The following is a 19,355-nucleotide window of genomic DNA, read 5'->3' on the forward strand; positions in this document are numbered from 1 at the left end:
GCATTCCGTCCATCAATTGTGTGTCTTTTGCATTAAAAGTCCACAACACATCACAAAACGTCACTCTCAATCAAACGGCTGATAGCCACAGTTTGGGACACAGAAAAAAAAAAGATGGCTGAGGTCGCTGGATGATTTTCTTGAAGCAGTAGTTAAAGGAAAAACAAAAACTGCAACTTCTCTCTGATCTGGAAAGGTATGATTGCTGATGTCTAAGCAAAACATTCTCTGCAAGGAAGACAGACACATACACAAAACACAAGGGCACATTGTGTGCATATTTCAACACCAAGAGGAATCCGCACTAAGAACACCACATTTCCAACTTTACATGTAGAGAGACTGTGGAATCATTTGGCAGAGTGCTTTTTAAAGATTACAATTCTGGTTAAAACACGATCCCCAAGCTCACCAATGAATATGCAGCTCAAGTAAGGATCATTTCATTACACAAAAGTAAGCACTCTCGTTAAAAGAAATTCTTAAGAAGGCACGAGTTGATGAGTTAGTAAAAGACAAAGCAGAGTCCTAGGTGAAAAACCTTCTGAGAACAGCTGAGTGGTGGTGGCTAGAACACCACTTAAAAACTCAAGAATCACACTTTGAATTACAATCAATTAAATGTTCCATTAAAGACACAACAGAAGAACATGTTACAACAATCTCTCAGTTCAACAGCATTAAACGTTGTACTAACATCAAGATACATTTTGTACAACCTCAAAAATGCACCTCTGAGTCAGGAAAAAGCCTCCAATAAGAGGACACTACTGACTCTGATGATTCAGATCAAACACCATTTACACAGCCTCTATATTATGCAAACTAGACCCACGCAAGAACATGAATATCATGCCATCCCAGCAGCGGTGCGAGGCAAAACAATGGGGCCCCACTGCAGAATGTGAGAAAAGGACAGAGTCTCCAATATTTCACAAATATTCATCGGGTTTGGGCTGAATGGAGGCCCCTGAAGGATTCAGGGGGGCCTGCAAGTTTGCCCCCTAATGCTGCACTGGCCTATGTTACCCCTTCATGTCCTGTAACAGGAGTAGCTTGGTTGACTCCATGAACTCAAACTTGGTAAGATCTTATCCAAGATAAAGCAGACAGAAATGTGTTCCTTAAGTAAGAGGGAAACGTTTCATTCTGCTTTAAGAAAGAGGAATATGTCATGTCAGAGATATGTTATTTTCTTTAGGAGAAAGACGATGCCATGTCATGAGCATAACTGGATCATGTGGCTGCCAGTCAGACACTGGCTATCTCATGTGGGGTGGGGGTAGTTATAGGCGAGAAGCAGGAGGAACAAAGCACAGTCCAGAATAGAGTAGAGAAAGGATTGCAGGGAGGAAGACCAGTTGCTCCAGAAGGTAAACAGGCAACCCAATATTCCATTGTGAGCTTGGGTTTCTAAGAGATTCAAGGTTTATGGCCAACAAGGGTATCATTTAGTGCTAGCTAGCTTTCTGCCAAATGTTCTGCAAAAAAGTATCATTTACAAAAAAAATATTAACTGAATGAGTATTTTTAATGTCCCAAAAGGTGGCAATCATAGGGTGCAATTTAGCAAGAAAAAGTATCAGACCAGATTGGAGATTATCCAGAAAAAGCAAGTACTTTATGGTGAAAGTAATGGTTCAAAGCAAAACATGGGGTACACAGCATGAAAAACATCATACATTAATCATGTCTGGAGCTAGCAATATTGGGATGTTCTAAAAATAATAATTGTATAAAACAATAAATGTGTTGATGTGATATGTTTATCTACATTTAAAACACACACATATGTAATACAGGGGAGCAGATAGTAGGAGCCAATATTTTACCCCACCCAACAATAATACTATGGTTTTAAATACACATGCGTGATTCGAAAGAGAGAATAAAAGAAGCAGGAACAAAAGAAAAGTAAGATTCCTGCGTTAGATTTGTTGCCAAATTGGACTACAAATTCTACACTTAAATGCCTGTTGTACACCCTGCGCTTATACCTTCAAGATTCGAAACGTCCTGATATATATATATATATATATACACAAGCGAACAATGAATACAAGGAATTGCTGGGGGAATGGAAAGAGAGGGGTTTACTTGAGCAGGAGGAATATGACTTCCTCAACTGCAAATACCCCAAACTCCCCGCACTCTACCTCCTCCCGAAGCTGCACAAAAATGCACTCAACCCTCCGGGGAGACCCATTGTGTCCTCCAGGGGAAGTTGCCTGGAGAACACATCACGTTATGTAGACTTTTATTTGCAGCCCTTGGTCCAAAAACTCCCATCTTTTATAAAGGACTCGAGTGATTTCTTGAGACTCATTGAACAAATAGTTTGGGATGACACATTTTGGTTATTAACCCTGGATGTAACAAGTTTATATACTTGCATCCCACATGAGGCTGGTATTAAGGCTTGCCGCCATTTTCTTAAACAGAGATCTGTCTCTCATCTTTTCCACACGGAGATGATTATTGACATGATCTTTAAGTGTCTCACACAAAACTTCTTTGTTTTTGACAAGACCATCTATCGTCAAATACTCGGGACTGCGATGGGGACCTGCTTCGCTCCCAGCTTTGCAGGTTTGTACCTCGGCTGGTGGGAGGAGCGGGTCGTCACCTCACTACCCCTGTACAGCGAATGTGTCGCTGTATGGGCAAGGTACATCGACGACATTTTTGTGGTGTGGAAGGGAAGCAGCGAACAGGCCAATCTTTTCGTCGATAGCATCAATCAGAATGACTTCAACCTTCAATTTACTAAAAGAATTGAAAAGGAAAGTATTGAATTTTTGGATCTCAAGATATCAGTCTCAGGACAACGACTTGAAAGTCAACTCTACCGAAAAGAAACGGCTGGCAACAGCCTCTTGCACGCTGAGAGTTGTCACCCTAACAGTCTTATACACAGTATTCCGTTAGGAGAGCTACTGCGAGCCAAAAGGAATTGCAGTAATGAATCAGGCTTCGCTTTGGAAAAAGAAATCATGATCAAACGCTTCGAGGAAAGGGGCTATAAATTGAAAGATATTACCAAAGCTTGTGATGAAGTCAACAAGAGAACACGAGAAACACTTCTCCTAACCAGACCAGAGGCTTCGGGTACTGATAGTGAAGTAAACAAAATAAGATTTGTTACGACTTACTCCAACCAAGCATATGAAGTTAGAGAATGCCTTTTAAAGTTTTGGGATGTCCTCAAAACAGACAAGGATCTGGAAGCAGCAGTCGAGTGCTACCCCCAGGTAACATTCCGTAAGGCTAGATCCTTAAAAGACACACTTTGTCAGAGTATTGTAAAACCACCAAGAAATAGCAATCCTGTTCAGGGCTTCTTTACCTGCCGCAAATGCAAAGCGTGCAAGTTCAGTAATAACTGCAAGGTGGTAACTTTGTCAGAAAATACCAAACCTTTTCGGATAACCAAACATGTCTCATGCAATACCGACCATGCGGTATATGCACTTAAATGCCCGTGTAATAAATATTACATAGGCAGTACCATTCACCCTGCTAAAAAGAGAGTACTTGAACACTTGAGAGCAATAACAAAAAATGACAGGCAATATCCTGTAGCCAGGCATTTCAAAGCCGAACACAACCAAAACACTAGTCTACTCTCTTTCTGTGTTCTTGACACGGTCCCCTTGCGTGAGAGGGGTGGGAACAGAGTCCTTGAGCTGAGACGACTTGAGTCTCGCATGATCATTCAGTACCAAACTGTAAAACCTCGAGGCCATAACATTGACGAGGAATTAGCAGTCCATTTAGGCTAAAACTGAACCAAGGTAGTTAGAGGCCCGTTAAAACCATAATTAATGAAGTGAATAAGTGAGAAACTAAAAAGCCTCCCACCGTCCCTTCCTGGGTTCCTCCTTGCCTGCTTTCCCCTCCTCCCCTACCCACTTGCCCCCACCCCCTCCCCTTCTTCCCTTCTTTTCCTCCGGATACAATACTGGGTATGCCAAGTTGTGTTGTTTTATATGTTTCTTGAATCATAATTTGTAACTGAAGTTGTAACACTGTTTTTATCTTGTGTATATCCTTTGCAGATTGTCACCCATATATGAAACAGAGAGATGTGTTCTAATAACCCCAGAAGAAAAAGGATCAGTATTGACTTTTACGTCTGTGACGAGAAGAATAGACTGTTGTTTAGAGTGTTCTACATTCCATCCAACTGGAAGTCTGTAACAATCTGCCCACTGGGGCTACTTATTTGGAGCATTGGGCTACCCCACCTGTTTTTTCCTTTTTTGCCTCCACATAGACGTATTAAGCAAGGGTAACCTTGTTAATTTTGTGCCCACTTGGGCGGTATTTCCGTCTATTTACAAACTCAACTGGGTCCTAAATCAGGACACAAAGTCGAATAATTGGGGACTTTGTTATGAAACCAAACAGAACTGTACTCTTTAGCACTTGCAGGTGAAAATCCACTGTGTTTTAATTGACTGTTGATAAAGTTGTTTTCGTTTTTTTCGTATTTAGGAAAAAAATCAAGTTGAGAAATTGGATTGGCATGATGAATTATGGAAATTCCATGGGGGCACTTTTTGCACAATGTACACTCGTTTACAATTGCTAGATAAATGCATTTATGTGTTAGCAATGGGGAATGTTAATGTTATTTAAACAAGAATTCTCTGGTGATGTCGTTACTTTGCGGTGCAGTCTGTTTTCACTGTTTTCGAATTACAAACCAGGTCACGTGATGCATCGTTACTTATTGGTGGTTTGACTATGTCCGTTTACTCGTGATCAAGGGACCAAGTTTCCCGAAACGCGTAGAGTTTGTGTGGCCTAATTAAACTCTGCCTTAAAAGCATTGGGTGCCGTGAAGCGTTGTTTTTTCCTGGATGGATTTTTAGCAATGCAGATTTGGAATATTTGGGTCTCGCTATCCCTTCACGGCACACCATCGTTAAGTGGCTCGAGTTGAAGCGACCATTGATGTTGGATTGAGATATATATATATATATATATATATATTCACAGAAAAAAACCAATGGTTACAGGGACATTATAGCTAAGATCACGTTTTACTTACACACAACAATAGAAATTCAGCAGTTATAGTTATACTTATGTTAAGAAACTAAATCTTGTGGCTTAAAGTTATTTAACGGCACAAGTTATCGTTTCTTCAAATAAGTATATCTATGACTGCTGAATTTCTGTGGTTTTGTGTTGGTAAAATGTGAACTTAACTGCAACGATCTTATAACCTTTGGTTTTTCCATTGACTTTGTATGATTTTTTTAACATAAAGTATTATATAATTAGATTTACAAATACCTGTAGATCTGTTGAGGTTCCGCATCCCTACATCTACAAAGTTTTATTTCTCTGAAAACTCCAAAACTACTAAACATATTCACACCAAATTACAAAAATTCCTTTTTCTGGACCAAGTGCTAGCTTTCTGCCAAATGTTCTGCAAAAGGGTATCATTTACAAAAAAAATATTAACTTTATGAGTATTTTTAATGTCCCAAAAGGTGGCAATCATAGGGTGCAATTTAGCAAGAAAAAGTATCAGAACAGATTGGAGATTATCCAGAAAAAGCATAAGTACTTTATGGTGAAAGTGATGGTTCAAAGCAAAACATGGGGTACACACCATGAAAAATATCATACAATAATCATGTCTGGAGCTAGCAATATTGGGATGTTCTAAAAAGAATAAATGTATAAAACAATAAATGTGTTGATGTGGTGTGTTTATCTACATTTAAAACACACACACATGTAATACAGGGGAGCAGATAGTAGGAGCCAATATTTTAACCCCACCCAACAATAATATTATGGTTTTAAATACACATGCGTGATTCGAAGGAGAGAATAGAAGAAGCAGGAACAAAAGAAAAGTAAGATTCCTGCGTTGGATTTGTTGCCAAATTGGACTACAAATTCTACACTTAAATGCCTGTTGTACACCCTGCGCTTATACCTTCAAGATTCGAAACGTCCTGATAAATGATAATGATATATAAGGAAATCAGTGAATGAAGACTGCTATTGCAGGAGAAAAGTTTAGAGGTAATTATTCCAAAATTGAAACTTGGTAAACCATATCTTTCTGAGTGCAGGATCAGATCTAGGAGGTAAAACCCTTGTCTTGTTTCATCGGAGTTATTGAAAATCAGTGCACTTACAGGCCGAGCGACAGGTTTCCATTACGATGCTGTATTAGCACTGAAAATGTGCTTGAATAACATGGAAAGGCAAGGAACTCTTGAAAAATACTACCAATATTTGGGGTAAATGTTACATCATATTACAAATGAAATGTATCAAATGTAAGTCGTTGAAATATTTGCTGGAGGTGGAAGTATTGGCCACGCGTACTTTATGTTGTTGACTGTACCACATGCAAATACCTGGAGAACGTACATATTGAGCCTTGTCCTCCAAAGAGATATTGCATCACTGCATACTTCTTGAATGTATTGGACGAACAAAAAGGATCCAACCTATAACGTGTTAAATTATATTGCACCAACAGTAACATCTGAGCAGTTTTTTCTGTCTCTCAACAACCCTTAAGGTTAACTCATCCCAAATATGCATGGCACCTACAATTGTCTTACTAGTCTCTTATAAATGCAGCTAACTGCAAGTTCTCTTCTTCAAAGGTAATAGTGCGTTTTTCTTTGAAATTAACTTTTTGGAAACTGACCAGCAGACAGTGGACAGGGTTTCCTCGCAGATCTGCGTCTGGAGCTTGCAGCAAGCGCCAATCTCGCCCTTTGTTGTAAGTGATAAAAGTCTTCACTTGCTCGTCCACCTTTTTGTTCGCCAGGAATATTCCTTTTATCCCTGCTACCTAGGAAAAATGAATAGAGATGAAAAACCAGAGAGAGTTGGTAACTGTGAGACTCCTCCTTTTCAAGCAACATTCAGAGAAACAGCACACGCAGGATACGTATTTTGTGCGACGAGTGATTGGCTGCATTTGTTTTCAACAGTGTACAATAGAGAAATCTGATTGCTAAGCGAGAAATCTATTTTTTTCAATCATAAATTAAGAAAAACATATCATAATACTCAAAAGGACAATTTAGAAATGAAACACATGTTAAAACGAATTATTCATAAAATCAAAGTTCAATAATGAGCACCAGAGAGCTCAGAGGGTGTTTTAAGACCCAATGCATTAAAAATGCACAAGTCTAAAAACAAAAGCATTGTAGAAAATTACAGTGGTCTCCTCAATGTGCCTAAATTGTTAGCTTTTTCTACACCTTTTTTTTTTATTTGGATGCTTTTTGATGCTGTAAACATGCCTCTACATGCTTCAATTAAAATGGTTAAAGCTTTACTCATGCTCACAAGTCACTGCTAACAGGAGCGAGGATTAATCAAGCCATCTGATTTGTGCAAAAGAACCTTATGAATCCTTTTGCTGGCAGGTTCAAGACACCTTCTAATAGCTTGCAGAGCTAGTACTAACCTTAGAAGGACTGTGTATTTCACAGTTTGGGCGGTGTGCCTATGACATAACGCATACATATGTCTTATCTTAAAAACTTAAATGGCACTACTTTTTATGATATATATATATATATTCACTGAAAAAACCATAGGTTTCACACATGTTATAGTTAGCGGAAATTTTACTGATAAAAAACCAATGAAATTCCCCCGTTATAGTTAGTGCAGGCAACTATAACTCACGCGACCGCAATCCTCTGCTGATGCTAATACTGTATTTAGACACTTATTTGCCCATGTCTTCTTCCATAAATTTTTAGCTATACATATATTACAAATATTTTTTTTTCATAAAGACACATATGTCATCAGCAGAAGATTGCGGTCGCGTGAGTTATAGTTGCCTGCACTAACTATAACGGGGGAATTTCATTGGTTTTTTATCAGTAAAATTTCCGCTAACTATAACATGTGTGAAACCTATGGTTTTTTCAGTGAATTTGCAAGGTTTTTTAAATGCTAATTCCTAACTATAACGTGTGTGAAACCTATGGTTTTTTCAGTGAATTTGTACGGTTTTTTAAATGCTAAGTTACTTTACGCCATTCGTGGCGTGCGCGCCCACTTAACGCAGTTCGTTCCGTGCGCGCACGGTGCGCTTCGCGCACCGCGCGCCCACTTTACGCAGTTAGTGCCGTGCACGCACGGTGGGCACGCGGTGCGCTACGCGCACCGCGTGCCCACGTTACGCTAGATGGGCCATGTACGCACGATGCGCTTCGCGCACCGTGCGCACATGGAGGACATATGATGCACTTCGTTTTGAAAGGTAATATTTTACTTTTTCTCTGCGCTTATAAGCCATGCTCAAATGGTGCATCAGTTATATTTATACTTATGTTAAGAAACTAAATCTTGTTGCTTAAAGTTATTTAACGGCACGAGTTATAGTTTCTTCAAATAAGTATATCTATGACTGCTGAATTTCTGTGGTTTTGTGTGGGTAAAATGTGAACTTAACTGTGAAAAAACTGGAACGATCCTATAACCTTTGGTTTTACCATTGAATTTGTATGATTTTTTTAACATAAAGTATTATATAATTAGATTTACAAATACCTGTAGATCTGTGGAGGTTCCACATCCCTAGATCTACAAAGTTTTATTTCTCTGATAACGCCAAAACTACTGAACACATTCACACCAAATTCCAAAAATGTCTTTTTCTGGACCAAGTGCTAGCTTTCTGCCAAATGTTCTGCAAATCCATTAAGCGGTTCGGCCTTTAGCCGTGTCTAAAATTAGCAAAATCCCCTTAGATATTGCAGAAGTAAATCTTTTTAGGACCCCCCCCCCCCCTTTCCCAGATGCCGCTTGACAAATCACTCCCAAACTTTCCATGCAGAACAAAGCAAAGTAGGCCACTGTATAAGAGTACTATTTTTGGTTATAAACTTTTTAAAACGTTGTATTCCTGTTCCTTGTATTAACATAATACTCTACGAAGTTGTGCAATACATAATTGATCTTCTAAAGACATGTGGTAATGTGCCAAGAATATCTATCTCTCTAAAACGTTACTCCTGAAAGACTAGCCAAATTTGTTTGCTAATAAAATGCGCATCTTGGAAGAAATAGCTCTTTAATATTTACTCATTCATCAAAAATAAAGGATGAAAGTGGGGTTGTGCTGTTAAATGTACATGTTTTCCATTGATCAAGATTGCTCCTATTTCATGCAGGGCCCAGCATCAATCACTGTAATGTGTCTTTGGGTTTCTTATAGTAGAAAGATCTGACACATGCAGATCACTTTTCTGCAACAATTAAGGCCAATACGACTGACTTGGTAATTCTTAACTGACATTACAGAGATGCTGCTGGGGAAAATGGGAGCATGGGTGGTAATATTGAATGTTTGCTCATGTCCTGAGCTGAAAAACTTCCACAATTTTGTTTCCCAGGAACAAATTGGTGAGATTTGTGTGCCAACCACTACATCATTGTAATATTTGCACAATGCTCATATTTGGATTTGGGCACTCAGTTTATGCCTTTTTAAAATAGTCTTTTACAATCAATTAATCCGTGGATTTTTATAATGCGACTGTTATTCATAGCTTTATAAGTACATTTAAATTAATGCATACCAAATTTATATTTTGCTCAAATTAGAATTGGTAAATTAACTTTTTGTTATGATCAAAATAAAAAAGATAGAGTATGTCAATCAAAGGGAAGTACTTTTTTCGTTCAATACTGCTTGAAAATTGAACAAGCAATCAGTAATTGCCTGAGAGGAAATATATTCTTGAGCAGTTACGTGTAATTCCTGATTTAATGCATCCTCGAATAGTACAGATACTTCCGCAGGGTAGAGCCGGCCTACCTACCTTTCACTCAGTAGTGAAATATCAACAACCTATGTTTTTTTCAGTAGAATTTTGAAAAAGTTCCTCCCAGGTGAATATGTGTCCTCTAGAGTTTAGTTCCATACTCAGTATAAGAAGAAAACCTGTACAATTTACCAGTTTAACACAATGGATGCCTTTTTGCAAATAATAAACAATTAAATGCAACCACGGAAAACGTTCCCTACAACAGAATATGACTAATAAAATACAGCAGCTCAATTGTCCACTTTGGTAGAAAAGCTTCATTTCCATTTCTGTGGAACCTGTGGTAAAACACTAAGGTCCAGATTTACGATAAGAGGCATAATTTATGACTATCAAGCATTACTCATATGCCAGTTATTAAATTACTTCTGGGTATGTGCTAATCTGTGCATCCTAAACACCCATAATTGATGACTGCCTTAAGGAACAATCTTAAGTGTATGCCATTCACACAAAAAAGAGACATACAACTGATTTGTGAATACGCATTAACACAGCAGTTTAGGAATCGTGCACATTAAAGTAACGTTTGAAAATCCTTTTTCTCAATCTTTTAATTGTTTTCCCAAAGTTGTCCTGTATTCTTTAAAAGTTCCCATCCCCCCCCCCCCACACTTCCCCCACCACCAACACCACCCTGGAAACCTGGAATCATTTCCCTACTTAGAGCAGCAGTTATTTCAAGACCTTCTTGCATGTCAGAGTCATATCCTCAAAAATACTGTTCTACAGCAATACTGTTGCAACTGTGTACCTTGAAGATAAATATATCATCAAGTTAAATATCAATGGAGGTCTGTAAAGTAAATCAATGTATACTTAACTTCACAGTATTTTGTTGCCATTATTCTTGCTATGATGATTTAGACCCCACTATTTTAGTGGAATAGCATTTCTACCGGTTTTCCCTAACCATACCCAGGACATACATCTCTTGATGCTCCTATGTGACACTAGTGCATAAGCTGCGTAGGGCCTGATTACAAGTTTAGGTGTTATATATCACCCCTGATAAATAACAATGCCACAGGGTAAGTTATTTATCGGCTGACATCAATAAAACCTATTACGGGTTTATGGGAAGTAACATTTGAATTCTGTTTTTCAACTCATCGAAATCTGCATGGTACGGTAAATATTGTAGGTTTTCTCCTGTTAAATTTCGTCAGGGTTGACCTGCCACTAATTACCAAAGGGTGAGTTATTTAATGAATCCAATAGATATCAGATGCATTAAATACCTTCAAATTTGTAGTGGGAAGCCAGGCATAAATAAACAGGGGGTTAAAGCATGGGTCGAAATATTATGAGCAACTTACAGTCAAGGCCTATAGAAGTAAGTAAGGTACACACTCTTAATCACTGAATTACAGTAGTTTTTTAATTCAACTAAATAGGATGTAAATTACACAAACATGGGTCACTTACAGCGACCTTCAGTCAGATTCACAATCACCATTACTACTGGAATACTAGCCACCTTTGTCAAGTGGTAGGTTAGGGTGACTTATATTAGCAAGAGGAAGGAGAGAACTACTCACAAAAAGACAGTAACACAGGGGATACATCATGGAGCGAGAATGGAAGAGGTGGAAGATGGGCCTGCGGAGGCTAGGGCTGAGAAGGAGAGAATAAAACCAACATTCATACATAGTCACCCTTCTAGGCCAAAAGTTAGGCTGGGTACTTACAGGTGACCTTAATCAACGAACGCTTGAATTAGTCTGTGCCTCCCAACTTGCTGTGTTGTAAAGTACCCTCGCCTTTTTTGGTTTTACTTTCCTCTTCGTCTTTCCTATTGGTAAGTTTTGTGAGTACTTAAGTGTCATTTATCAACTGGTTTTACATCTTGCCATTGCACTGCTGTCTCCTGTGCTCCTAATGTCAGAAAGTGTCTCTTGGTACAGTCACGTTTTGACAGTGACCGACCATCGGTAGCATGAGGTAAGTGATGCACTAGTTGAGACCACTATGTGCTGAAGATCACTGTGATGGACTTGTGTTTTATTAATTCCCTTGTTAACTTGAAATAGAAGATATTACAATTAAGCTGGCTTCTTAATTATTATTATTATTATTATTATTATTATTATTATAATTGCTTATAGAGCGCTACTGACACCCTACGGGTAACCTGGCGCTATGTTAGAGAGTGTGTTGGATGAACAAGGAATACTAACAGCACAGAATTTAGCGGGAGGACTGGGCGATAGCCCGGGGATATAACCAAGTTTTAATTCTTTTTCTGAACTGCGTCAGATCATCTATTTGTCTAATATCCAGTGGAAGTGTGTTCCAGAGTCGAGGGGCTGCTATGCAAAAAGCTCGACCTCCTGACTTAACTTTCTTGACTCTCTGCACCCTCACAAGGTTAGATGATGAGGAACGGAGTAGCCGAAGTGGAGTATACTAGCTAAAACTTTCCTGCAGAGATTTTGGCCCCTGTCCATGTAAGGCTTTGAACAATAGGCAGAGGGCTTTGAAATGAATTCTCTGGAGGACAGGCAGCCAGTGTAACTCCGAGAGACTAATGTCAATTACATTCTTTTTTAAATGGTATGTCCCTTTAAAGCTCTATGAACCATACTGTGTATTGTTCCAAAGTTATATAGCATAAAATACATAATGCTGCACATTGTGACCTAGAGAGCTGGAAACGGATGCTTGTGTTTGCATCTCCTTAGCATAAACTGAGTTGCTTCAGGTTGACCCCATACAACTGCTACCTCTGTAAAACTGAATCCACCGCAATAATGCAGTGACCACCAGTTCCCTCAGACTGAATGTCTCTTCACTTGGGAGGTTATTCCAGCGTGAGACCCTCCTCATTTTCAGACCTCAGATCCCGGAGAGATCATGTTGCTCATTGCTTGCTCCAATCTGCCTGGTTCTTCTTCTGGGGAATGTATGTGTTTTGACTTGTGCAGTGCCACCATAAGCAACATCATAGCTGCCACAGGAGGAGTGGTGTTAGCAAGGAAATATCCATTGTGTGCAGTGTCGGCCAGAAGGTTAGGTGCATAAATAAACTAGTGCACTCTCATCTGTCAGAATCATTGCTCACTCTTAGCCTCCCCGGTAATACCCTCAGCTGAAGGGTATGTATTAATGTTTGACGTTTGTGATGAAATTGGAAGAGCTGCCACTTTCAAAAGATCAATAATAATCCAATAAATATTAAATAATTAGGCATGCCAAATTAAATGTTTGTGCTAATATGTGACATGAAGTCGTGTGCTTCAGATTGCTACTGATTGTTCACACAACATTGTAATGCAATATCCTGTATGAAAAAATAAAGGCCTAACCAAAAGTCTCAAGAAGCCTTTTGAATGAACTCCTGCAGCATGCACCTAGGTTCTTCACAATTTTTTGTTTGCCTTTACAAGTAATAAGGAGTTACTTTAATATGGAAGAAGTTACAGAATGTGGTCATCAGGGGCCCATATGTTTTCTACCTTACAATGACCAGGCTCTGTATTATTAGAGTGCACACCAGATTATCTGCTTCAATTATGGCAGCTAAACATTCATCAATGAGTAAACCAGACTACATGGCATTCCTGGCTGTTACACTGCCTCTCTAGGTATAAAATCCTCTTCATCCCCGGATTGCCCCCTACTCCTTTTACCCTTTCTTTTCCCCCTAACCTCCCCCCTGCCTCCCACGTCTCTTTTCTTGCCGTCCCACCTATCAACCACCGTGCTTGTGGGTTCCCCACCCTCTTCCCTCCCTCTTCTCATGCCCTGTTCTCTCCCCGGCTAATCTTCTCGTGGTGATCATCATGGGTGGCATTGCGGAACCGTGCAATTGTCCTGGAGTTATCCCCACTGAGCCCCGTGTGTACCTGATTTGATGGGCTGCTGCGTGCTATGTACCAAGTACTGCACCTATTTAGCAATGTTTGATTGCTTCATTGTATCATGTTCTCATATTTTCCTTCGCCTTACTTTGTATTACGAATTCAATGAAGAATGGTGAAACAAAAGAATCCACTTTATCCCATCGATGATGCTTCAGTGACAGAGACTTTTTGAATCTGATACAAGACATATTTGCCTATTGACAGAAACGTGCAAGCTCTATAGAAGTTCCCAATAACAAGGTTAGATGATGACTGCTGAGCTAGGTCCATATGGACATTGCTACTGAGGCAGAAATGTAGACTTTAGGCTTTTGACCTTCAGAGACTTCGGATGAGCGAGAGTGTTCCTTATTAGTCTGGGGATCAACACATGGGTCTATAAACACACTCTGATGTACTAAAAGCTCTAGAGGAGATATCTATAGCATCTTCTATAGTTAATACTAATCAAAAGCGACGTGTCACCCTTTACACTTTAATGAATAGAAATGAAGAAGACAGAAATTATTGGCTAAGACTGGAAAATAAATGTAGGTGGTTTTTTCCTTTTTCATCTTATCAGTGAACCCAATACTGTATACTACATTCTGAGGCGGTTTTATAGCACTCAAGGGTTTGATGAGTTCTGATACATCCCCACTTGATAATGTATGGATAGGGAGGCATATTTTGTGCCCTATAGGGTTCGAATGACAGGTCAACCCTCCTGATAAACTGTGTGAGAGTGTTGCATATTTTATGGATCCCTCTCATCCTATTAAGATTGGATAGACCATTCCCTATGTAAAACACAAAAAATGTCATGGACAGAATGCTTGCAATAAGTCTAACCACTGTCGATGGATGAGGATAGCATTCTAACCCATCCTTTTTTTTACCCATCATTCAACCCCAATTAGGGTGAAACCAGACTTGGGTTGCTTGTGTTCAAGTTCAAGTTGGAGCTGGTTTGGCAGTTTAGGCTGGACTGTTCTATTGGAGCAGGGGCAAAACTGATTTGTGTATGGCTCGATCCAAACGAAGGTGGCATGGCACCGAAACTAACAATGGACTGCGCTGTGCACCACAGCATTAACCACCGCCACGCAGCAGTACCTACCTGGCTCCTGGGCTCTAGGGTTGAGTCCCCTTGACCTCTCCGCTCCGTCGCTGTTAGTCTCCCCCGCCGCCTCTCGCTCCATCGAGGCCGCTGTAGGGGGGGGACTACAGCCCCCAGCATTCAACCTGTGAACCGCCCACTTCCTGCGGAAAGCGCGCCCGGAGGCGCTACATCACCCGAGGCTCCCCCGGTGGAGCGGGGGGACCGCGCTGTGCACTACAGCATTAACCACCGCCACGCAGCAGTACCTACCTGGCTCCTGGGCTCTAGGGTTGAGTCCTCTTGACCTCTCCGCTCCGTCGCTGTTAGTCTCCCCCGCGCCTCTCGCTCCATCGAGGCCGCTGTAGGGGGGGACTACAACCCCCAGCATTCAACCTGTGACCCGCCCACTTCCGGCGGAAAGCGCGCCCGGAGGCGCTACATCACCCGAGGCTCCCCCCGCGTCGCGGGACGCGCACGGGCGTCGCCGGGCTGAGCCCGGGCAGAGGGCGGGCCGTCTGTGGCCATCCGGGGCCGGTCGAGGCAGGGCTGGGCTACCCCCTTACGTAAGTGTATGAGGTACGATTTAAAGACTGCTTGCCAGTTTGCTATATATCATTGCCCTGCCCATTCAGTGGTACTGTGACTCGCACTACTTTGGAAGTTGGCTCACGTGGGCGTCTGTAGACTGTGTCCTACTATTAACTCCTGTGCACCACTTTGCGACTGAGTGTGAGTGACTGGCTCCCCATAAAAGTTGCTGCTTGGTTTCCTCTTCCTGAAGGTCGCAGCTGCTATCCTCTGAACTGAGCCACCTTTTGACGCTAGATGAAAAGGTGAGGGATGTGGTCGTTGTCGCCCCTTCCCCTGAGATATTAATGTTGGATTTGTTGTGTTTTTGCTTTTAAGTTTGTTTGTTTGCAAAATAACATTTCCTTGTATTGTATTCGCAACAACAAGGTGATCATTCACCATTCACCAAACACCAGTTTATTGAAGCTAGCTTTTTACTGGTTTTTATTTTTGAACTAAAACGTGCCCCATATTCTTATCCATGGCTAAAAATAAATCTACCATGGATAACTATCTTGTGAGGGTAGTAAGTAAAATTAATAATGACAGAAGAAAATCATTGGGCCGTGATAGTAATACGGAATTAACTCCCTTGAGTAATGATGTTAATACTAACCCCAACGCTGTTGTACCTATTGCTCTTGCTACTGACTGTTTGTTAACAGAGTTCCTTGCACTACCAGAGTCTCCTATACTATCAGAGTGTCCTGTACTATTGACTGCAAACCAAGATGCATCACCTCTGAAATTGTTGGATGAATCTAGAGCTGACCCGTTAGTGCGCTCTCCTGTAAAAAGAGCGGTAAGGAAGTGCAGAAAAACACTATCCAAGCGGGGGGTGTACAGCATAAGTTACCTTCTGAAACTGCTCATAAAAGTTCTATCGGCCATAAGGGAACTATGACCAACAATTGTGCCACCAACATAGATATGAGCATAGAAAACTTGTCCCATATTATTAAGGTATTGGAGGATAAACTAGAAGCTGTCGTCAAACCACTTGTTGAAAAAATATATTTATTATCTGCAGAAGTACTTAGATTAGGTGGCTCTCTATCTACAATAGTTGATGCCCAGAATAACTCACAAGGTAGGATAGTGGAGCAATATGGAAATATCGTACATCTCCCATTAAAGGAGAGTGCTCCTCCACTTAATCCTAGGGTTGATAGCCAAATTGTGGATAAAATCATTCCACCAACAGCAGCCCCAACCAGTCCAGGTTGGACGTCGGCCCGAGCAAGGAAAATGCGCTCTATTAACCTACCCCCACAGTGTGAGCCATGCGTTGTTGTTCTTTCAAATGTCCCACCTATAGACTCCCTGCAGTCTAAGGCGCGGAATGAATCACATGACTCTCTCAAACAGAAAACAGTGTCCTGGCTGAACAATAACTGTGGGTTCCCTGTCAATTATTCAGACCAGATATTATCAACTAGACGGGTTCCCTGGATTGGAAGTGCCAGGAAGACCTGTAAAGGCGAATGTATAATTGTAAACTTTAAACATCCCCAACATGCTGCGACTGTATTACTTAGAGCAGCATTGTTGGTATTGGGAGAGAATAGTGTGGGTGTTCATCCCTTAGGATATTTCTATAGCCATTTAGCTAGGGTTCCCCAGATTAATATTCCAAACACGTCCCAAAATTCTAACCAATGCTTATCATTTCAGATCAACACAACTAATAGGTATCTGGCATTAAGTACCCTGGATCAGAATGATTGACTACCGCCAGTCAGTAATTAAGATGTTGAGACCAAGATAGCTATCCAGGCTGGAGACGTGACTTTGCCTACTATGGAACCTATCCAAGAGTCTGAACAAACAAAGATGGAGACTCCTATATTGCTCCATGGCACCCTGACTCTTAATCCCATGGCAATTGTTGAGTCCCAAACTAACATAGGAATTACCAATATTTGTCTGGGTGAGGCTGGACAATGTGGCACTAGGAATATTGAGAATGTGGGGATAAATATTGTAAAACCATCACCTGATAGAATTAATATTTCAAGTAGCCCTGTGGTTAGCGTAGCAGAACCTTTATCTGTTAGACTAATATCATGGAACATAGCTGGGCTAGCCAGGAATCTACAGGATGAAGCCTGGTGCTCCTATATTGAGGATTACGATATTGTTCTCCTTCAGGAGACCTGGGCTATAGAAACACCGCATAGACTGGGATACAAAACATTTTGTTGCGACGCAATCCCGTCAGCAAGAGAAAGAGCGTCTGGGGGTTTGGTGATATGGGTTAGGGTTACCTTGGAATTAGATATTATCGATTCCTTCCCCCGACTTATTGGGTTTAAAAATAGTAACAAGGGGAAATGAAATAATATATTTGCTAAATATATATAATAGACCGCACCCTCTTAATAAAGAATCGAAGGTGGTAGAACTTTTGGATTCTTTTTTAGACACTCTAAATCCAAATGAACAGATAATTGTCGGAGGAGATTTTAACTGCAAATATGAACCAGTATTGGGCTTGGACATCCTATTTGATGATCAGGATACAGCTAATAATGTCCTGACTTTGGAGTCCATTGGCATAGTCAAAAATTCTATAACAGCTATGCAGATTTTACAAATGTCAGTGAATCATGAATTAAGGGCGTGTAATGGCCGTTTCCAGTCTGATAGACCAGCGGCTCCAACATTCTGTAAAGGAAACTATAGGTCACATATAGACTTTGTATTGGTTTCCATGAGCCTATGGTTTTTAATAATTGATTTTAATATAGACCATAGAATAGAGAGTGATCATTTCCCCCTCCAACTATGGTTACATCCAGAGCCTTTTATATCTAATATAAGCATGGAAGCTATGTTAAGTAGCCCCACCGGGGAATTCCAGGTAACAAACAATAGACGTGCTATAAAATGGCCCTACATTCTGGCCAAGGAAGAGACAATGGCAAAAATTTATAATACCTTTGCTGATACCTTTGAAGCATGCCAAATACCCGCTTCAGGCACTCAGGATGTTTTAGATTTACATCACAAATTAGTAGATGCACTCACTCCTCACTTAAGTAAAATTTATAAAAAGGATTTGAGCCAGAAAGATAATCACATAGAGATAGTAAATCAATGGTATAATAAGGATTGTCGTGTAGCCAAGACTAATCTGATTCAGGCTGTTAAATTAAAGAATCCCCAAGGGATTAAAGATAGTAGATGGGCATATAATAAAATATTGTCCCAAGCAAAAAAAGCATGGGACGATGCCCTCTGGGACGATCTCTCAAATGCGGCCAATCGGAAAGATCAGGGTACATTTTGGCATTTAATCTCTAAAGGAAACAAAAAAGGTAGATCACCCAGGGATATTTACCTTGATGAAAAAACTTGGTATGACCATTTTTCTAAATTATATTGTAGAACCGATGAGGGGATGGCTAAGGAGGACCAGGAGATTAATATAACATCTGATAATACCCTTTTGCGCTTTAGTCTAGAAGAAACTATCGAGGCGCTACAGGCCATTAAAACGGGTAAAGCCCCTGGTCCTGATAAAATCCCTGGTGATTTGCTAAAGCACGATGTGGAAGTTTGGGGGCCCTACATTAATTTTCTTTGTAACTCTATAGTGGCCGGAACACCAATCCCCAAATCCTGGAAAGGGGCTGAAATTGTAACCATTTTTAAGAAAGGGGATCGTTATGATCCGGCCAACTACCGCCCTATAAGTTTAATAGATCTTTTACAAAAAATCTTTGCCAGACATATTTTAAATAGACTTTTAATATGGATAGAGGGGCACAGATTTTATCGAAATACCAGGCAGGATTTAGGTTAAAAACCAGCACGGTTGATCAAGTATTTAGATTTATGTGCATCTGCTGGAAATATATTAACATAAGGAAGGGCAGTTTATACGTAGCATTTATTGACTTGAGGGCCGCTTTCGACCTTGTACCTCGTAAACTACTGTGGTCCGCTCTCGAGAATATGGCAGTCCCCAGTGAGTTACTCAAGGAACTC

General features: G+C 40.4%; 1 protein-coding gene across 1 annotated transcript in view; it reads right to left on the bottom strand.

Annotated features, from left to right (window-relative positions):
* SORCS3 (sortilin related VPS10 domain containing receptor 3) overlaps nucleotides 1-19,355 on the bottom strand; it is a 2,496,310-nt gene that overhangs the window by 485,847 nt on the left and 1,991,108 nt on the right. Inside the window, exon 10 of the mRNA XM_085603452.1 lies at nucleotides 6,692-6,838. Coding sequence (XP_085459578.1) covers nucleotides 6,692-6,838 — 147 coding nt within the window. The remainder of the gene's footprint in view (nucleotides 1-6,691; nucleotides 6,839-19,355) is intronic.

Source organism: Triturus cristatus, chromosome 1_2 (genome assembly GCF_964204655.1).
Source record: "Triturus cristatus chromosome 1_2, aTriCri1.1, whole genome shotgun sequence".
Taxonomy (NCBI): Eukaryota; Metazoa; Chordata; class Amphibia; order Caudata; family Salamandridae; genus Triturus; species Triturus cristatus.